At 42.7% G+C, this 21,738-nt stretch overlaps 1 protein-coding gene across 6 annotated transcripts in view; it reads left to right on the top strand.

Annotated features, from left to right (window-relative positions):
* The window catches only part of AMBRA1 (autophagy and beclin 1 regulator 1), a 182,808-nt gene that overhangs the window by 70,754 nt on the left and 90,316 nt on the right, over nt 1–21,738 (top strand). For 4 of the 6 annotated variants that reach the window (XM_019551609.1, XM_019551608.1, XM_019551605.1 and 1 more), the window contains 2 exons: nt 11,159–11,242; nt 11,837–11,937. In XM_019551609.1, coding sequence (XP_019407154.1) covers nt 11,159–11,242; nt 11,837–11,937 — 185 coding nt within the window. The remainder of the gene's footprint in view (nt 1–11,158; nt 11,243–11,836; nt 11,938–21,738) is intronic. The other 2 variants (XM_019551610.1, XM_019551607.1) reach the window with 1 other exon arrangement.

Raw genomic sequence — 21,738 nt, 5'->3', positions numbered from 1 at the left:
TCCCTTCCAGCCCTAATGTCTATGAAATCTTCAATAGAATCCTGGACAACTGAAAAAGTACAGCAATTTAAAATATCCATAGAGAGGATTACATTGGCTAAATATACTGTACAATATACTGGGCTGTCAAATGTCCCAACCTTGTTTGTGATCCTCCAGTTTGTGATCCTCCTTTCACATTTGGAGTGAAAAGAATGTTGTGGTACATATTAGTTAATGGGGGCAAGGCACCATTACTACTGATTTTTAAGAAGTCCTACAGGCTTAATATTCCTTAAATTGAATTGCATTAACAGCAGGTCTCCTTTAGAGATTTCCTTTGGCCTGGAGCAGTTGGCACAGAAATAATCTTTGCCGTAGATGATGCTCCTGGGATTCCTTGGACATCAGCAGATTAAATTCTGCACGTATGTTCTAAATTGATTGGCATATTCGTATGCAGAAATAGTTCCACATCCTGAATTCTTGCCATATATCTCCCTGTCACTGTCTGCTGTGAGCCTGGAAGAGAATGCAGATTCATTGTGTTTATCAAAGATTGAAAGGCAAATCTTAGGACAGAATGTTGCCCTGCTGTCTGAAAACCCTTGCTGAAATCCTTCACCACAATTTCATAAAGGCCTTCAAGGTGTGACTGTGGCTGACTCTTGCTTGTCTGTCTTTGAGAACGGATTGCCTGGTAGAATATAGATTAGAAAAATCTTGATTGCAGTTGTTTTAATATTACTGCTACTTCTCCTTTTCTACTTTGAAAGCGATGGCACTTGTCTCATAGGAAGGGGTCATTATTAGATCTAGGCAGTCCTGTGAATTGAACTGTCAGGCCAAACTGTTCTCACTTCTAATTTCTTTTAGGAGTATCAGTGCTAGGAAAGGTCCCTTCTGATTTGTAACCATGATGTAACTTGAACAGATATCACCAATATCTCCTGTGCACAAGGATCTGATCTCCCTGACCAAAAGTACCATTAGGGTGCTTGCCTTCTTTATTTTATGTTGTAGTACACTAAAAATACCTAGATTGGAGTATGAAGTCTGAAACGTCTAACATTTTGCAGCCGTATAATGGACTAGATTATGGCTTCCCAGGACCACTTCTTACCTTGTAGAGCAGATCAGCTGCCTTCAAGAAGGAACACTGGATTCACAGCCCCAAGAACTACTTTTTTTTCCTCTCCAGAGACTAGCTATGCATTTAATTTCAGATCTGTTGGTATTTGAGTAGGTCATCAGCTGTAGGTATGGTAGAATAGGCTGTGTACTTTCCATTTAATGAAATCCTCCCATTCCTTTTCTCTACCATCTTTGACTGACTTTTCACATTGGGGGTCAAAGATGTCATCTCCAAGTTCCTCCAGAGTTCTTACCTTTAAAGAAATAAGACGCAAACATTTACGAGATGCATCCTCTGACCTATATTTCATAAATGCCAGAAGGCTTAAATTGAGGGGATATCTCACCTTCAAGAAGTCGTTACGTGAGCCTCAGATTTTTACTTTCTTTGGGAAGTATGTATTCTTTGACAAACAGTACATTTATTAACAGTAGTAAGAAGCACAGCGGACTCTTGCTTTCCTTTCCTCAGACTAGAAAAAGTGTTTGTTTTAGGAGACTTGATCCTCCTTTATCAAGGTAAACTTTCCATTTTAGTCCAGCTGGGAAGTAGAGCTTATAAGCTTGGCTTAATGCATGTGTGAAAAAACAGACTAGGGAAAGACACCTAGTTGAATAAACAGTTGGCCGGGAATTGCAAAAGGCTGCCAGTCTCTGGAATGTCTCAAAATTCAGCCACCCTTTTCTATCAGTTCCCTCCTAAGTCCATCCCCTCTGTATTGGTTCATCAGAACACTTTTATATTTACCCTTGTTTAATGTTGATATCTGCCTGGAAGCATAGTCATTTAATTGTAACATTATGCAATAAGGTTCATAAATAAGCAAAGGGGATTGTAGAAGAGGACATATTAGAACAACAACAGTGACTCATAGTTAAACAGTCAGATGTACACATCTGGCTGGTTTAGTTTTCAGTTTACTTATCCTTGTCTTGGCTTGCTATAATTGAAGCAGCAGAAATGATGATTAGGAGAGATTTGAATGTGCTGGGAAGGGGGAAAAAAGCATTCAATCTTAAGGGTAAGTGTAGAACAGGTCCCAAGTAATTGAGTGATTTTTAATCTTTCTTTTTGTTTCCCTTTCCTTTTATTTGTCCTTTGATATTTGCAATTGCTGTTCTGGTATACATAGTTCCATGCTTCATTCTAAACTGATGAGATTTAAGGCACTTTAACTACCTCCATAATAGGTTCCAAAGCCCCCTTCTTGCCATGAAAGCCCATTTCCCACTTTGTTTTCTTTGTTCTTGAGGGTGGTTGTCATCTCAGAGAGAGGAACATTCTTAAATACATTACCAACTCCACAGAGGCCAAAGACTAAGTTTATACCAATATTCTGGAGAGGAAAATCAATGAAGTGACCAGAGCTTCAGTGTCACAGGCTCTGAGGAGTTCGTGCTGTGGCAGAGGCAGCTGTTGTATGCTGAATTAATTGAACATTAAATTCAACATGCTTATAGCAGGTAGCACGTTGCAGGACTGTCTTCCAGAGTGGGTATTGCTCTGGGAAAGTCAGATGGGGTAGAGTTCAAAGATTTTTTTCCAATAATCTCAAAGTATTGTATGCAGCTGTAGCAGTAAAGAAATTCAAGATGTCTTCAAGGTTTGGGTCTGCTTTGACAATCTGGAAGCAATAGAGGAAGATGTGATGGTGACCTCTTCCTACCACCTCAGTCTTGCTTACATTCAACTTGAGACAGCTGTCTTTGTTCCAGGTGCTGGTCTCAGCCAGGCAATATGCCTTTTAAAATAAAAAGGAAAGGACATGTAGAGCTGGCAGTCTGCCTATTGCAAGCATTTGTGACTCTAACCTCTCTATTTCCTTTACCAGCTTCAGGCAGGATGTTAAAGAATGAAAGATAGGGTAAAGCCTCATATGTTTCCATAGCTTAATGTTCTCATATCTCACTGGCAATGTTTAGAAAGAAAGGATCAGAATCATTTTAGTACTTCTGTTATATCTGCTATTCCTGAGGCAAAAATGTAGTATTCTTCGCAAATTCCTATTTTCCCTCCTTATTCCCCTTTTTCCCTCCTCCTCCTTAGTAAAGGTTTTCCATACAGGCAGAGGAAGTAGGGAAGAAATGAGGTCCCTGGCATCATGGGGTTTGGATTACATTGGAGGAACCGAGATATTATGGTGATGCTGGGCATTCTTTTACAATCTAGATTGAGTAGGGGTTTCTCATCTATCTATCTTAATTTTTGTATCCCCATGTTATTGGTCTTAATGCACAATAATACTGGCTGCATGTGTTCATAAGCTAACACTACTACTTTTTCTGGAGTATCATTTCTAGCAAGACATTGCCAGTTTCTACAGAATAGTGTCCTGGCATGGCACTTACTACAGTATAGTGAGCTTTTCTGTAGCAGGATGTTGCTAAGTTCAATGCCCTTTAGAAAGCTGAGGTTTTAGTTGTGTAAGCTTTCTTGTGATTGTTTGTTTTTTTCCACCATTGACTCAAGCTTCTAGAGAACAGTTTTGAGGCCTTCCAACAAGACAGGACACTGTTAAAATGATGATCTTTCTTGGCTCCAAGAGCCAGCCAGCTGTCTGTCTGTCTGTTCTGATGATGTTGCCTGACTCTAATAGAATATATCATTATTCTATTCATTGTCTTTTACTTGCTTTTAGTTTGTACTTGTGAAATTTGGATGAGCAGAAGTGACCAAACACTTGTGACTGATAGACTAGGGAACCTATTCTGAATGAATAAATACATTTGCTGCTTTCAACTGATCGGCTCTGCATGGCTTTTGGTGTCTCATGTTCATTGCAGTTCCAAATTTGTGGAAAATCAATGACATAGGGTCTTCTAGGCAAGCTGTATTTTCAACTTTTTCACTTATGTAAGAATCCAAGAATCTGTTAATAGGTCTGTGAGTAGCAAAAAATTGATTTTGTATTTAACATCCATCCTAGACTTGGACATCAGTTAAGTTCACAAGGAGCAGCCATTGTTGCATGGCTGTAAACTGCTTGAAGAACGCAGTGCCAAATTCTGTGTATTTTTGTTGTGAAGACTAGATATGATGTTGGTATCCCAGGAATACTTCTGGTGAGTAGTCTGCCAACTGCAGGGGATTTTTATCTCTGCTGTTAATGCTGTTGTGAAAAGAGGGTGACTAAGGCTTCCTATTTGTGCAGGAGGAACTGTGATAGTGATCTACATAGAAGGTCCCTAGATGTATTGTTCATATGACTTTGATACTTTCTGACAGTGGCTAATGACACCTCTGCTGCCAGTTAGTTCATTAATCTGCTTTTAACAGATATCACTTGTTTAGTAATTGTATGTCAGTGTGACAGGCCCAGAGTAGAGACAACTGCTACTTTGTCAGGTCATATACAATAGACTTATGATTGCTTTTCATTGTGCTTCCAAATTTGTTTCTTTCTGAAGCAATTAATCCTCAGCCTTTAGGTAAGGGGATTGCTGCTGCCGTATTTCTCTTGACCAGGTGATGAATTCTTTAGTACATGGTGCTTGTCTGAGACACTCAATCTTTTGAAGTGCATTTTTATCTTGTAAAAGTCATTTTATTTCCCCCCTGAATGGTCCTCCTGAGAGGTAATCAGGGCTGTGTTCTTTTTGGCGGTCAGGTAAGTCATTGATAACCCAGTCTTCTACGGTCCTGCTAGCTTCAGGAGTCTAGCTGATAAATTGGTAAGGGTTTCTCCAGTGTTTTCCTTGAAAAAGTTGGTAATGAAAGGCTGTCATTTGTATCATCCAGAAGGAGGAAGTGAGGTATGTCTTGACTGCTTTTAATTTATGCTACAATCAATATGGCAGTTATAGTTGATATAGGAAATACTTTTTTATGCTAGTTTGTTTGTCTCCAGCCGAGATGAGGTTTTTCCTGGCAGTCTATTTCTGGTGCTTTATCCTCTAATTTTGTGGAGTTTCTATTGTTACCCTTGGGATATTATTCTGCTTTCTTAATACATCTGCCTGGCAGTAAACGTGCATGCGTGTGTGTGGTTTAAATTCTTTCTTTGTTTAATGTTGCTCCATTCCTTCTGACTACATTTCTGTGTTCCAGGAAAGGTTCCTGCATTCCACCTTTCATATTAGTCCTCCTGTGGCGATTATACCATTCAGATCAGTGTAGATGGATTTTATCTGTTTTACACGTTTTTACAAAGTCATGTATGTATAGTTTTTCTACATCAATCTCTTTAGCCCCTTAACTGTTTGTGAGGTTCACTAGTTCTTTTTAACCTTGCAGTATGCCTGGTGCTGTCCACATTCACTTTCCTGTCCCAAAGAACTAGAAATCAGCTCTTTTGAATTTTCTCCAATTTGTCTGCATCTTCCTAGTCATGGTATGTGGTATTTTGGGTGGGATATCCATATCCCAAGAGCTATGTGTAAGACTGCTTCTTTGGGCTGCAGGCCAGGAGGTCATCAGAGTCTGATGGGCTTTGAGCAGAGTGGACAAAACCTGGCTGGGATCTTCCTGAGCTCTATAGAGAGAGGCTTTTTGCTATTTCAGTAGCTGTCTCTTTTTGCTGCCATGTTGCATCTCTTATGACCAGTTTGTTGCCTGCTTTTTCCATACCTAAGTTTCTTTCTGAATTCTGCTTCTGAGATGACTCCCTTCTGGTGAATGTAGGAGACCTGTGGCTTTTTTCAGCTTGATATGTTTCTTGCTCCTGTTTCTCCCCTCTTGATCTTTTGGAAGTTTCCCAGCTCCCAGTGACACACTTCCAGGAGGACTTTAAATTTGTTAGGATCAGACACTAGATCCCTTGTGTTTCTGCCTTTACTATCCACAGCACCTCCTAATTTAGGGCAAAGTAGTAACTAATCTACCTTACTATTCCTCCAAGTAACACACACTCCTTATCCATCATTTTGGGTTTGTAGAATGACATACAAACACATCCAGAGTACTGTTTGCAAATTTCATTTTAATGTGCTCTTTGCTCTTTTCATGTCTGCCATGGATCAGAAATGCGTTATGTCTTATCCTCTGGCTGATGCGTATAGTCTAGTGACTATCTCTAGGCTGCCTCCTCACTCAGCAGAGAGTCCTGTAACACTGCCACTCTAAAGTATCTGTAAGCTTCCACACATTTCCTACTGTACCCCTTTTTTTGGTAAGGCTAATTTGGCTTGGCTCCCTCAGGGAATCTTTTCTTTAGCCAATTTTATAGTCTGAAAACACTTGCTGTATTATAGTTCAGCCTTTTGCAAACAGAGCGCTGCCTACTAATTACTAGTGGAAGGCAGGGCAGGGTGGTGTCTTTAAGACTAACTCATTCAGAAAGGCATATATGCTTTTGTAGATGATAGCCTATTTTGTCAGATGCTATGAATTGAGTACTGTGCACCTGTTGATTTAAGAAGTGCTAAGAGAAGAGCTAACGTAACTCCTATCTAACCTTTCTTTTCCCATTGCAAATTTGTGTAAGTACCTCCTTACTCTGTAGCCCCTATTCTTGAACTGAGAGCAGGCCCCTGCAGCAGCATTCAGGATTACCTTGATCTGCCACTGACCACCCACTCCCCTTTCTCTCTAAGCAGGGTTTAACAGTTCAGTTAGCTGTGGGATTTAACAGTTTTTAATAGCTATCGCTTCTGATCCCATGCTCAGGCCTGAGAAAGTAAATATGCTGGCCTGGCAGGAAACAGTCAGGTGGATACTTTCCTATTCTCAGCTTTCCACTTTGTTCTCTTGTAGGTCCTTTGTATTCTCTGTAGGTATCTTATCTCTGTCACTATTCAGTTTTCTGTTTATTTCTGTTAAATCTCCTTTGATTTAACTTCATGCAGTCATATCTAACAAGCAAGAAGAGGTTTATAATATTCACTGAAAAAACATAAAAATGGCCTGCATTCTCCACAATATCATTAAAGAAAATGGTAAAACAGAGTCCAATGTCAAGGCCTGCAGCATTTAATTAGAAGCTACCTCTACCAATTATTTATAATTTTGCTTTCTGTACTGTCCTTCAGTTTCCAGCCTTTGTGATTGAAATTGAAATGTGATTAAATTATGAAACAAATTGATCTAACTTTATAAATTAGATTTCATGAAACAGTGTAAAATGCTTTAAATATGGATTTTAGTGCATCTACTGTATTGTCTTGATCTGCTAACTTAATAATTGTATAAAAACAATAAGGTTTGCCTGGCATGGTTGGATTTTGATGAACCTGTGCTGCTCATTTCTTTTGCCCCTCATAAATTTAACCAAGATTAAAAAAAAAAATAGCATTGACTCAGCGCTGCATCCAGTGTATTTAGCAGAAATTTCAACATGAACTATAGTGGAAGCAGTTAGAACAATTCAACAGCATGTTAGAGTTGGATTTAGACCAATACAGACTCACCCTAAATGGTTAGAAATGTTTGTTTTATCAAGAAAACATTTAAAATACAGGACAATAATTTTCAGAATCCCTCTTTTTTTTTCCTTTTCTAAAGATTTTTCTTGTTTTGCTTTTCTCTGGTCTTCTATGCCTGCTGTATTCTTAATTATTTCTTTGTTTATTTAAATTACAAGTGCATTGGTTAATTGGCTGATTTCCTTACTCAAGATGCCCATGTTTTGGTATTCCATGTACCTTTCTGTGAGTCCTTGTTTGTCAAGTCACTGTTACTTTTATTTATTGGCTTTTAAAGAAGCAGATCTTTCTTTCTCAGTCAGTTGGATAATCTCATTTGCCTCCTGTATTATTAATGAACCGAATTCCCCTCTTATCTCCTTGATTATACTTGCATGATGTCTTCTCTTTTGCCCTTACACCCCATGTTGGCATTAACCTGTTGTTACCATTATCTTTTTCTGTAAACTTTTCTTCATATTACTGTTGAGATTTCTGCTCCAAACTTTGATACCAGAGCAAGTTAGCTATTCAGAGCTTCTATTCTTTGAGTCAGTAACTCATGAAGCCATGTTGGTCGCTGCTTGTTCCTTGCTTACTTTGCTTTTCAGAGGAATTATAGTCTGTGTACTAATTATAGTGCTAAGACTCCCCTGCCTTGTTTCATGGCCATGATTTTTTTTGCTGCACACATCCTCCCTTTCACTTCTGATTTGTTGGCATGGATAATAATAAGCCAGGATACTTTAGGATACTCTGGCCTTGTTATAGCACACATTCTGCCACCTGGGAGGCAGCAGCTCCCTGTTTCCTTTATTTTATCGCTGTTTGATGGGGATGCTGTTGGGATGCTTTCTAGGGGAAGCTGTTTTCTCTATAGGTGCAATTCACTTTCGCACCTTGTGTGTTTTGCAGTGAACTGCACTCAAGTCTTTCTGTTGCTTCCAGTCTACCTGGTGAGTCTGATAATCAGCTGACACTGGAGAGCTAAATTCTAAACTGGGGTAGCACCTGTGTGTGCTGCTTGGATGCAATGTAAGGTCCCTGCTAGTTCTTTGGCAAACTTTGGAAACTTGTTTCTTTTCTTGCAACAGTACTTTGTATTGGCACTGAAGTCGTGTTAACATCTGCTCTCCCCGCTCTGTCAGCAGACTGTATGTGGTACAGAAATAACACAGAAAGTGCCACCCGTCTTCACCAATCTGTAGGGTTTTTTATTTTCCTTTTTAGTAGGTGCAGAAATAATCTTCATCTGGCACCAGGGTAACACCAGCTGCTCCATCTTTTCATCATTAGACACTGAAGGCACTTGGATAACATGGAGGCACTCAGTACATGGTGGCAAGCATGGGACTAGATGCAGGAGATTCTATAAGATACTCAATCTAATGAGGGTGTGTCTGCTTGTATTATTTCCTTTTTATGCTCTTTTCAAGCTGTCTATATGATCTTCTAATGAAATTTATCCCCACCCCTCCACCCTGCCCTGTAGACTGAAGTCATTGGGACTCTACCATTCTTCAGGACTTGATCAGTGTTTCTTATACCAAATCCTCCTACTGCTGGGGTATGGCATAGATTTTTTGGGGAATGCAGGTGAAATATTGACATTGGAGGATTTGATTCATCAAAGCTTGCATGTTTTTTACCTTCATTTCTCATTACAAGGCTGTCCCTTCTCTTAGCCTCTTTTCTGTGATGAAAGTAGGGAGAGTAAGAGGATTGAATAGGTTGCTGTGGTGTGTAGTGGGAGAGGTCTGGGATTGAAAGAGTTTTTCTTGAGACACTGAGTTGTTGAAGTTCCTTTAATAGTTTGTTTGAGAGAGATTTTAAAAATCAAAATGAATAGTTGGTCACTCTGGTGCTTTAGGTCTGAACCAAGTTGCAATGGCAACTCTAGGGCTTTACACTTTCAGTTTTCCCTTTATTTTTCCCTGCCTGAATCCCTTTCTCTCTTTTTTTCAAACCTGTTTTAGAAATTCTTTTGATTGCAGTTTTATGGAGTTCAGTCCTGCTGGCTTCCCCCTGGCTGCTGTTCATCTGTGCTGGAAGTGGTATCTAACTCCACCAGATGCTTTAGCATTGCTGGTCTAAGGGACTGTCTGTGGACCAGTTCTGCCTCTCTCCTCTCAGGACCAAACATCAGTACAATGTGAGGCCTGTACATGTAGATTTTAAAGAATGATTAATTTGTCTGAGTCTTTTACTAGCTTTAACTAGTACAGCAGGCTTTATTGTGTTGTGCTGTCCCTTGTCCTGCAGTGACACAAGATGGTGGGAAGAACATTAAGGGGAAAATAACTTGGGTTTGTTTTTTTTGACAGGAGAGTGAAATTGAATGCTGATATACAGCATCCTTATTGCCATGCCTTCTTGGTGCTCTTCCATGTTGTAATAGGCCAGGAGCCATGCATGTGACTTTTTTTTTATTTACATATTTCAGGAGCCCTGCAGTTCACATGTAAACTATGGACTTGAAGTCTTGCTTCACTACATCCCAGGGATGTGGCTTCCTTAGGCAGACAGGTGGTACCTTCTCTGGGCTTTGCTTTTGCTGCAGGAAAGTTAAAAATGCTAATGAGTAAGGCAGTACAACCTCTGCTCTTCTGTTCCTGGTTCCTCAAATGCGTGGGAAACAGCCACGTAATGGGCCCTTCTTTTCAGCCCACATTTCCTCACTCACTGATGAAAACAAACTATATGCACAGCTTGCTGGAGTGGGTTAAGAATTTCACTGCTTCAGAATTTGTTGCATGTGAAGGACCTAGCATTCTAGAGATCCTGTTGCTGCAGAGATAATGTTTCTGTCCTACAGACTGCTCAGCAAGTGTTACCTTCACCCCACGACTTACTGGAAGGTTAATAGATATTCCAAAATATAGGTGGTGCTGTGCGGCCCAAGGAGAACAGGCTTACTCAAATTCATGCAACAAGTCAGTTTTAGGAACATCCCCACTCTTTACTTAACAGCTAACTGTATGTTCAGAGATGGTGCCTAGTTCCTTTTGGGGTACTTCCGCAGCCTGCTGCCATTGTAGCTTAATTAAGCTATTAGGCTAATAATGAGGGTAGTGTATTTGCGCTGCATGACTTGATGATATAGTGGGGCCATTTACTCCATTCATTCAAAGAACGCTCGAGTGGTGAAGGGTCATGACATTGTAGCTGGGGTTGTTTCTAGCACCTTTAACTTATCTGGAAAAAACTTGCTCTGTGTGCAGTTGTCTGAGGCTGTGGAGTCATCGGAAATTGACCCCAAAAAAGAAGAGACTTGAGGAGCAGTTCTATACTAACATTTCCAGAGATGGGCTAAACAGCACCTAATTAAACCTGCTCCATAACTGACTTTCTAAATGCCCTTAATCCTGGTGGAGTTGTTTTAACTATCAACAGTTTAAGAACTGTGGTTTCTGCAGTTTCTGATACTGTTGCTGGTTCACTGAAATGCTGCAAGTTACTTGATCCTTTGAGCCTGTCTCCCTGTTCTGTGCACCTCATTCTGTGCCCCCCTGCACATGTGTAAAAGCGGTTTGGGAGTCTTGTGTGAATTAAATGCATTAGGAGTGCAGCACATGAGAAGCATGTGTCCCCAGAACTTGTTGGCATCACTCAGGGTAGTACACTAAAGTTGCATATGCTTCTTTCATGAAAATTTCTCTCTGGGGATTTTTCATAATATGTAATGTTTGTTTTTTATCTTCTACTGAAGGGACAATGGAGACAGATCACGGCACCGAGCTCCCCGGAATGCCCGCATGTCTGCACCATCACTGGGGCGCTTCGTCCCTAGGTAAGAGCTACACACCAGCCAGGGAAAGGGAAAGGTAAAAGCTCAATAATGCCTCTTAGAATTTCATGGGTGTCATGGGAAGCTCTGATTCACTTCTTGCATTGGTCTGTTGTGTGCTAATTAGCAGTGGCCTGGACTTCTGAGATGCTCAGCCTGTCTTGGGAGGTTACTGTCATTAGCTTTCCTAGTCACACTTCAAAAATAATTCCTAACTGAAGATTGGTCACTGTAATGTGAAGCCAAAGCGAAAAGGAGAAGATGTTCTGATGACATGAAGCCTGCTTGGTTAAAAACAGTGTCAAAGTTGGTGTTTACATAAGTGATGTAGCTCAGATGATCTTCAGTGTCATCTTGGTCTGAATCATTTTTGGGAGACAGAAGGCATCTCCTAAGTTAGGAACTACCATTTGTTTGCTGAATAAAGCACTTGGTTCATGAGGTGTTTCTGCTTGATCTACTTTTCCCCTGTTAGAGCCCCAGACCTGCAGTACTAATCCCCCAGGGTAGTAGATTCCTACTCCAGGGTCCCAGTTCCCTGGTAATACTCTGGGGTGTTTACACTGTGTAAACGGTTTCTCTTTCTTCTTCCCCTAGGCGTTTCTTGCTGCCAGAGTACTTGCCTTATGCTGGGATTTTCCATGAACGTGGACAGCCTGGCTTGGCCACCCACTCATCTGTTAACAGGGTCTTGGCAGGTAACAAAATGCCTTTTTTGTGACCTGTGCATAGGTCATATGCCCTCCAACATCTGTGCATAGTGGGATCAGTCTGGCAGGGAAGAGCCTGGGGAATTCTGTCTACAACATGGGTAGTGTCTTAAGAGTGCTTCAACCAGAAACTACATTCTGCAGTAGGACTGGTTCACATGCCTAGAAAATTATGTGCTCTCTGGGCTGCAGATAACATGTTTCAAGTACATATTAGGGGAGCCTCTGCCTTGAGCCCCAGGGGGTGGGGGGGCAGTTAATAATCCTGCCTTTGTTTAACTCCCTCATGATCCCAAATGTCTTCTTTTAACAAACTGACAGCCTAATGATCAGCTTGCTGCAGGTCCTTCTAATTGAATTATAGGGTGCCTTGTTCATGTTCCGGCTGGCAAGGCTCTCACAAGGCAGCGCGGGATTCAATTAGGATCTTAATAAGTGCGTATTAAAACCTCGGCTGCCACCACATACAGCACACAGGCATTTGGGAGCCTTAAAGGGCAGGCGGGGGCGGGGGGGAAGAGGAGTGGGGCTTTGGCAGCCTGTGAATGAAATAGTCATATGATAGATAGTATAATTCTTTAGGATGCTTTTTTGGTTGAGCCTGAATTGCTTTGTAATTATACCAGCATAGGGAAATTGTCTTGGAGGGGGTGTGGACAGGTATTTTGTGTAGCTAGAGAAAGGAACAGAAGATAGATGACATAAAAAGACCTCAGAACCAGTGCTTCTGTTACCAAATAGTGCACATGCCAGAAAGGTAGAAAAGGTAGGGACACCCAAACAGTTTTTGCTTGTTTTGTGTCTGAGCACAAGACAGTCATCGTGAATGGAGAGAGCCATGATGGTTTAGTGTGGCTGTGTAGTTTCAGTGCAGTGGCCTGTTTCTTTAAAGCCTTTCTTTCTTTACCAGACTCCAAGTCTCTTCTAGTTCTTTGTGTCTCACTTGGTATATTAGTTAAGTTCTTGATTTAACTCCTACTCACCCTGGTGGAGCAATTGTGAAAGCAGCCAAAGGCAAAGTTGCCAAACACAAGTACCCTACTACCTGAAGAACGGGGGATCTAGCCCATAACTTTAGCTTTAGCTGACACACATCCATCACCATACTTGTTTCTTGTGTGGGATTTTGGCTGTCAGCACGTGGAAACGGCTCGCTGGCAGATAATTACTAGCTGCCAGGCAACACTGCAGAACTCTCCTCCAGCCTGGCTTTGGAGGCACCTAACTTCACTCCTCCCCCCACAGATTTCCTGATCCTCTGCTGTTGGGAAATGTATCATCTCCTGGCATTTCTGTATTGGAGCAGAAATTCTCTTATTCTTTGTTGTCTTGGGTTTGTGGTGAAAAGTAACCCTGCCCAAGCCTTGCTCTGTTTGGGGAAATTTGAGCCCCCATATATAATATGCCACTGTGCACACCCTTTCTATGCGCTGATCAATCAAAGAGATTATGCAGGGAAGGAATTTACAGTTCCTTTGCTAAAGCAAGGACATTGTAGTACTCTTGATGACTAAGTTCATCTTGCATTCCTTGTGGTAAACCAGACCTAAATACAGAATCCCCACGAACAAGGCCTCTGTGCTTGGTAACTAGGTGTGTATTTTTACATTTGTTGGCATTAAACAACACAGGTCTTTTTGCTTGTGTCTAGTTTCATAGTTGGTAGGGTCGGAAGGGACCTGAGCAGATCATCAAGTCCGACCCCCTGCCATGGGCAGAAAAGAGTACTGGGGTCAAATGACCCCAGCTCGGTGATTGTCTAGCCTCCTTTTGAAGAACCCCAGGGTAAGAGCAAGCACCACTTCCCTTGGAAGTTGGTTCCAGATCCTAGCCGTCCTGACTGTGAAGTAGTGCTTCCTGATGTCCAGCCTGAACCTCCTCTCAGTCAACTTATGGCCATTATTCCTAGTTACTCCTGGTAGTGCTCAGGGGGACAGGGTCTCTCCCATTCCCTGCTGGTCCCCCTTGGTAAGTTTATAGATGGCCACTACATCCCCTCTCAGCCTTCTGTTGTGGAGGCTGAACAGGTTCAGGTCCTGTAGCCTCCCCTCATAGGGCCTGCCCTGCTGCCCCCTGATCGTGCGAGTGGCCCTCCTCTGGACCCTCTCAATGCTGTTCACGTCCCTCTTGAAGTGCAATACCCAGAAGTGGACACAGTACTCCAACTGCAGCCTGACCAGTGTTGCATAGTGGGGGAGGATCACCTTGGACCTGCTCATGATGCATCTATGGATGCGTGATAAGGTGCGGTTGACCTTCCTGACTGCATTCTCACATTGGCGGCCCATGTTCATCTCGGAATCCATAATGACTCCAAGATCCTTTTCTGCCTCTGTGCTGATAAGAAGGGAGTTCCCCAGCCTGTAGGTATGCTGCTGGTTCTTCTTCCCCAGGTGCAGTACCTTGCACTTGTCAGCATTGAAACCCATCCTATTCTCATCCGCCCACCCCGTAACCTGTCCAGATCCAGTTGTAGTTCCTCCCTTCTAACATGCCTACTTCTCCCCACATCTTTGTGTCATCCACAAACTTGAAGAGGGTGCTTTTCACCCCCTTGTCCAAGTCTCTGATGAAGATATTCAACAGTGCAGGCCCAGGACCAAGCCCTGGGGAGCCCCACTGCCCACATCCCTCCAGGTTGAAAATGACCTGTCCACCACCACTCTCTGGGTACAGCCCTCCAGCCAATTTGTGACCCAGCTGACTATAGGCATCAGCGCCACAGTCACTTAATTTTTTGATGAGAATGGGGTGGGAGACGGTGTCAAAGGCCTTGCTGAAGTCCAGGAAGACTACATCTACCGCAACACCCGAGTCCAAGGATTTTGTGACCTGGTCATAGAAGGCAACTAGGTTGGTCTGACAGGACCTGCCTCTAATGAACCCATGTTGGCTTCAAGTTAGTGTACCAAATGAACTCATGTTAGTGTACCAAGAGATCCAGATAACTGTTATCTACCATTCCACCAACATTTTAATAATCTTCAAGGTTTATCAGTAATGATCTAGACTTCTTCCAGGCCACTGACAGGCATGCTAAGAAAGCATAACTGCCAAGAAGTAACACCTTTGGGACCCCAGCAGAAACTGCTGCACTCAGTGATGACTTCTTGTTTACAATTACATTCTGAAGAGCTATCAGTTGCTCCTTTTTAATATCTCTAATGTATTCCAGGGTGGTTTTGTATTCTTATTTCTTGATGAAAATATTGTGTAGTGTCAAGTGAAATGCCTCATAAACCTTTATTTCATCAACTCTGTTAGCTTTATCACTCAGACTTATAATCTCATCAAGAAAAGATTTCAAGTTGCACAAGATGGGCTTTCCCATAAAGCCTGTTGACTGACATTAATTATTATTGCCCTCCTTTAATTCATTATTAAGTCTCACATCAGAAGTTGTATTATTTTTTGCTTGGAAGTGAAGCTCATGAGACTACCGTAAAGCATGGGTTGTCTCTTTTAACATCTTACAATATTGGCATGCTGTTAACTTTCTTCCATTCCTGTCGGCTTCCCTAGTATTACAAGACATATTGAAAACCCTGAGAACTTCTTGGCCCGCTCTTTAAAACCATTGAGCAAATCATTAAAGGTTGTCAGAGGCCCTTATGACAGCCTTTCTCCATGTCAGACTATCAGACTGAGGTAATAGTGAGAATTATGCTATGGAGCAGGGGATGTCAACCAAGGATATGCGCAGGCAGGTGGGGACAGAGCGCTGCCACCCACCACCCATGCTGCCACCTCCCAGGAGCAGGGCCAGGTGGGGACGAAGAAGGGAGGCATGGGGGGGAGGTATGGGGGAGTTCACATGCAGAGACTGCTGCTCTCACCCACCACCCCACACTGCCACCGCTCTGCTTTTGGCCACACTCCATCCCCAGTGCACCTGGTTGTGCACCTGCCCCCCCCAACTCTGCATCTGGTTGTCGGGGGTACACTTATTAAAAAAGGTTGAAACCCCCTGCTATAGAGGATAAACCAATAGGGCATTTATACACGTGCTTCAGGAAGTGGGGGTGGTGCTTAGAGCTGCTCTAATTAAAGTGCCCGGAGTCTCTTGTGTATTAGTGTCCCTGTGCTTGAAATGGCAGCCAGGGATGCTTTATCTAAAGTGCCCCTGCTGCCATTTTTAAGGAGTGGGGACACTTTAAGCGATGGGGGATGCTGATACATGAGATGTTGGAGGCTGCTGGAGCACGGTAATTACCACACTCCAGTAGACTTGAGAACTTTGCTGCTCATGTATAGGCTCCCAAAAAGATGCTTAGAATCACATGCGGAGCTCACAGCTTTAGTCCTGCACTACCTGCTTTGCTGTGTTTTTGCTTGTTTGTTCCCTGGACCTGAACACATACCCAGTGTGCCTTTGCAGAGCCTTTCTCAACTGAAGTCAGAGCTTAGACAAGATGCTGCGAATTTGTATTGGGTGAAAGACAAAGGTAGATCTAATATCCATTTCAAATCAATAAAAACTGACATTCCCTCCCACTGTGATGAAAAAACTTTAAGGCCCCATGTTCACCTGTGTTAACTTCCCCTTCAGGCTCTATGGCAATTACCCGACAATTGTATTCTTCAAGCTAGGGAGGAACATGCTGGCAAAGTAATAGAAGAAAAGGAAAAAAACAGACCTTAGTTTCAGTTCAATGAAAGCACCGGGGGAGAAAAAAAAATCAGTGTTTACCAGATAACAGGGGATCAGATATGTTTTCTCAGCTTCACAGAGGGCTTTAAAAACTGTGAAGGGACAGAGAAGCTTGTTTATAGTCCTTTTCCTCAATAGGAGACCTACATTTGGTGTCTGCCAACTTAAGAGCCAGGAACCTGAGTTCAGGAAATATTTCTGTACCACATGATCAGTGTCTCAAGTGTCTGCCCTGGCTTGGAGACAGCTTAATGAATTTAACATTTTTTCTGTATGAAAACAGATTGCATGTGTGTCTTCCACATCATGCTGGCAGAGTTAGTCTGGGCCCTTTGCTGGAGTGTGCAGATACTCTGAACCCTTTTACTGATGAATAGTGCAGATATGCTTTGGCTTCTGCAGAGTGGGTACAACACCAGCATTATGGGGTGCTAGATTGACAGCCCAGAGACTGAACAGCTCTGTTTATTTGAAGGATAAGCTGGGGTAGCACAAGCTTCCTCCATTGCATCTCATACCTGAATCCTGATTGATGTGGGACTTGCTGTAGGGGTACAATGCTTAGATATTTCCTCCTATTGTACCAGTGCATTTCCTGTTTAGTGCTAATTGTGATGGCTTTTAGGAACTGAACTCATTATGCCAATTTACTATAGTGGTAACCATACAGTTCTGATGGAAGTGACTTTTTGTCAACCTATGCTTGATGAAAACCAATGACCCCAATAAACTGCTCAGTATCCATTCAATTATGGTTTCCCAAGCCAGACATTATATCCCATTTTTAGCCCAGCTTGGTTTACTGAGGTATTTCTGGATCGTTTGCCTGAGTTCATACAGTGAGTCAGAACTTCTGCTTTAACTTTAAACCCTTCTAGTTGCCCTGCTTTTTGCTTGGAACTATTAAAACTCTTTTTAGTGCTTTTAATCCTTGAATCGAAGTGCTGTACAAAGCATGTAACTGTTCATGTTACAGGTAAGGAAACTGGGGCTTGAAGAGGAAGTGACTTGTCCAAGGTCACTCAGTATTTCAGGTTTAGGATTAGGACCTCTGGGTCTTCTGAGTCCAAGTCACCAGACCATACCTGTTAGCCGTCTGTCCTTCTTATGTGTTTTCCCATTCCTTCCTTGTTCCCCTTATGCTCATACTGAAGCAGATTTGGGCAGGTGAGTGCACCGGTGGCATGTTCTAGCCCAATTCCAATTAAAGTGACCGTTTATAAGCCCCTGATAAATGGACAATTAGTAGTAGTGCCTTGGCTGGTGTTGCTTCAATAATTAACCCAATTACCTTTTTGTTTTTGCTTTAATGATGAAAATGAACCTGATAACAGACTGGTTTGGTTACCTTGGAAACAGTAATCCAGGCAGTTACTCCAACTTCCTTGGCATTGGGAGGCTGGCTGTTTCCCATTTTGCAAGTGGCCTGGGTTGATTCCCTTTCTGCTGCCCTTAGATCTCACAGTGATTTACAGACACTTTTGTAATCCTCCACCCCTTGAATTTGCTTGCATAATACCTAGTTGCTCAGACCAGGGCTTGGGTTGGAGCTCTGAGCTTTGCTAAGGCTATTTTCAGGGACAGTAGTCTCTTCTCTGGGGGTGTCTTGACCAACTGACCATACCATGGAAAGGTGAGCAGGAATTGATTGGGTCCTCTATATTATAAGTATCTTTACAAAAAGGTAATTCTCTGCTTTCTACCTCCTCTCCAGGAGCCATGTTTTGCTACTGGCAGGAGTGTAACCAATGTCTTTGTGGAGTTGGGGTTTTTGGGGGTTTTTTTCCCTTTCCCTCAGTGTTTCCTCTCAGCCTTTCTAGTCCAACACGGGCAGTGGTTGGGTTACATTCTGGCTTATAAAAAAGAGAGAAAATAGGTTTTAAAGGCAACTTTAGGCTGCCAGAAGCTAAGTGTCATTTAGGGCCTCTCCAGTATGGAAGCTGCACAACTTTTGGGGTAGTATCCTAACCAAACCCTCCCTTTCACACACAATATGGCTTGAATATCTGTGCAGTGTTTTAATGCAGTTGTATTATATGAATTCAGTGTCTGGTTCTTCTATGCCCAGAAAGATGTGAAGTCTGCAGAACCTTTAAAATGAGTTGGCCCTTTTTCTGAGGTCTGAGTAGTTGGGTTTTTTTCTTTTGTGCTATCTCTGTTGTCAGGATTAAGGTGAATTCTAGATCTGTTCCATTTTGTAAAGAATGTAGTACTAGCAGCTGGATATTCCACCTAGGCATTATGGTGTGCAAAGCAATGAAAATATGTTCTTTTACTGTTTCATGCTTTAATGGGCAGCCTTGCTGCCCCCTTTTTTTTTTTTCTTGCTGTGGTATGTGTTGTTCTGTAGCATTGTAACGTAATACAGTGAAGGCAGTGAGGAAAACAGTGTAGGTAGCATTTAGAAGAACCCCAGGCATCTTGCTTTGAAACACCAGTCTTGGGTAGAGTAGCCCAGCAGGTTTTTGTGGTTACAGTATAGGGCAGCTAAACAGTGCTCTGAGCTGCTAGACATCTACTGATGGAGGCAGAGAGCATAATTGGCATGTTGTATTTGACACTGGGACATGTGCCTCTGTCTGTCTCTGTAGCTGACTTGAAATGTTGTGCTGATCCAGTGACTGTGTTGGCTCCATACTAACTATGACCTTCTTTGGGTAAGTGGTAGTTTCTGGGGCAAGAGACTATTTGTTAGTCACCCTTGTCTTTTATGTCCGCTCATATCCACTGTCCAGCGCACAAGTAGGCGCAGCATGCACATGTGGCAAGGTCATTTTGTTGGGTGGATCGTGGCATTATAGGCCTTTGTCATCCAGAGTTGCTGTCTAAAGAAAAGTCTCACTGGCATAATTGATATGATGCTGGAATGGGAAGAGCCAAAGTCTGTTTGCCTGGTTCTAACAGTACCCCTTATACTACACTAGCCTGCTCTCCTTTGGGCAACAACACTATGGTCCAGGTTCAGAAGATTTTCTGAGCTTTCACCTTTCATCAGCTTTTGTTGGACTGTGCTCTAAGTCTGCAAATAAATTAGAGAAAGAAAGGAAACATAAAGCAATAGAGAATGAACAGGTACAGTAACCTGCATCAAACCAGAAAGCTGAGAGGCCTGCAAAGAGAGAAGGAGCTGTGACCATCAGGATCTGTACTGAGGCTTTAATTGTGATCTGCAACAAGCACTCTTTTAACTACTAGCATAGAGCTTTCCAAAACCAGTCTCAGACTCCCATCATAAACCTGTTCAGTAGATGCATGCACATCTGACACCTGGGAGCTGGAAATAATCAAAATATTGTCACCCTCACTCTGAGGACATGGTTAAGGATGCAGCAGCAGAGCCAGAATGTCATTACAAGGGCCCCTAAAAATTATTCTGGCTCAGTTGCTTTTCTTACCATCCCTTTTCTGTGGCCTCTGTGCAGGTCAGTTCAACCTGCTAACAGAGAAGGGTCTGAGTTGCTTTTGGAGCCAGAATGCACAACTGTGTGTGTTCACTAAGAGTAGAGTGCAGGAAGCCTGCTCTCTAGGAGAGGGCTGAGTAGAAGAGAGAGAAGTTTGGTGAGATAAATGATATAAAAACAGCAGCAACAGAGTGGCTGTGTGTGTTCTACTGATGGAAGTTACAGCTTCTTGGCAGTAAGGTAAGGGTGCAAAGAGCTAGTGTGCTGCTTTATGCTGAATACTATAATATTCTCCTTCCACTCACCTGCTCAGAATGTGCTTATTTTCTGTGTTTTGATACCAGAGTGCAGGGGCTAAAGTCCTGATGTCATGCCCTTGGCTTCAGCAGATAACCAAGTTAGCTTGTTTTTCGTGTCCTTATCCATTCTCGCTTCGCTTCACTTTGCTTCGCATCTTACTCTGGGTTTGGCTTTAAAAAGCACTGAGTCTAAGGCAGGACAGAAAGCATATACTTAACAGTCCATTCACAACAAGTGGGCCCTGTTCACATAAACTTCTTCCTATTCCCATTTGTATAAGTAAGGCTGCATTTTTTTAGCGGGCAGCTGTGTTTTAAATGGAATCTTGAGATCATCTTTGTAGAACTTTCTGCTGTCTCTGATTGTGTTAGCTATACAGAGCGAATGAGCCTGCGATAAGAGCCCTTAAAGCATGTTATAGCTGATGGAAGCTGATTGTACAACAGTATGTGGCTGATGCAGTTTGATAGCATGCGTATCTTTGTCTCTGCTTGCATCATGAGAGGACCCAACAGTTAACTTAAATCAAATATTCAATTTAGAATTCCTTTAGCTAGCATGTTAAAAGCAATACAGATAAATTTAAGTTTAAAGCATTGTAGTCTAGCGCTACTAACTAGCCTATTGCCAACTCCTATTAGCTGACAAATAAGAAAATTAGTATTAAACTAAAACTTCAAGGCAGCGTTAAGAAGCAGAATGCAATTACCTTCCTGAAACTTACTGGGGCACGTGATCTAATGCTTCTTGTAACAGTGCCCGTGTCCCTTCATGGACTTAGTTTTTTGGGTTACAGATTTTGAGCCGTCTTCTGAAAGACAACTCATGTAGGTTCTTAGCCAGAATGCAGGACCTCCATCTAACCCAGGAGGTGCACAGCCCCACCAGGGGAGATGCCTTGTTGTACCTGGTGTTGGCAATGGGAGATGACCTGGTGAGGGGGCTGCGGGTGCTCGACCACCTGGGTGACGGTGATCATTGCCTGCTGGAATTCACCATCCAGCGCAAGGTGGCAAAGGCCTGCAGCAAGGCAGCAGCCCTAGATTTCAGGAGGGCAAACTTCAATGAGCTAAGGAGAATAGTCAGGGAAGCACTGAGGTCCCAGAGGGGAGGGGATGCAGGTGTCCAAGGAGAGTGGTCGCTCCTCAAGGAGACGATCCTCCAAGCCCAAAGGGAGGTAATTCCAATGAGGATCAAAGGCAGCGGGAGGGCACACAAGCCCCCATGGCTCACCAAAAGCATCCGGGAATGTCTCCTAGCTAAAAGGGAGGCGTACACCCAATGGAAAGAAGGGGACGTCACCAGGGATGACTATACTGCAGTTGCTCAGGGATGTAGGGGTGCAGTCAGGAAGGCCAAGGCAGAGATGGAGCTGGGACTAGCTTCCCAGATTAAGGACAATAAGAAGTCCTTCTTTAAATACATAGGGGGTAAAAA

This window comes from Crocodylus porosus, unplaced genomic scaffold, assembly GCF_001723895.1.
Source record: "Crocodylus porosus isolate Cpor-Errol unplaced genomic scaffold, CroPor_comp1, whole genome shotgun sequence".
NCBI lineage: Eukaryota > Metazoa > Chordata > Crocodylia > Crocodylidae > Crocodylus > Crocodylus porosus.
This window is presented reverse-complemented; position numbering and strand designations above follow the sequence as displayed.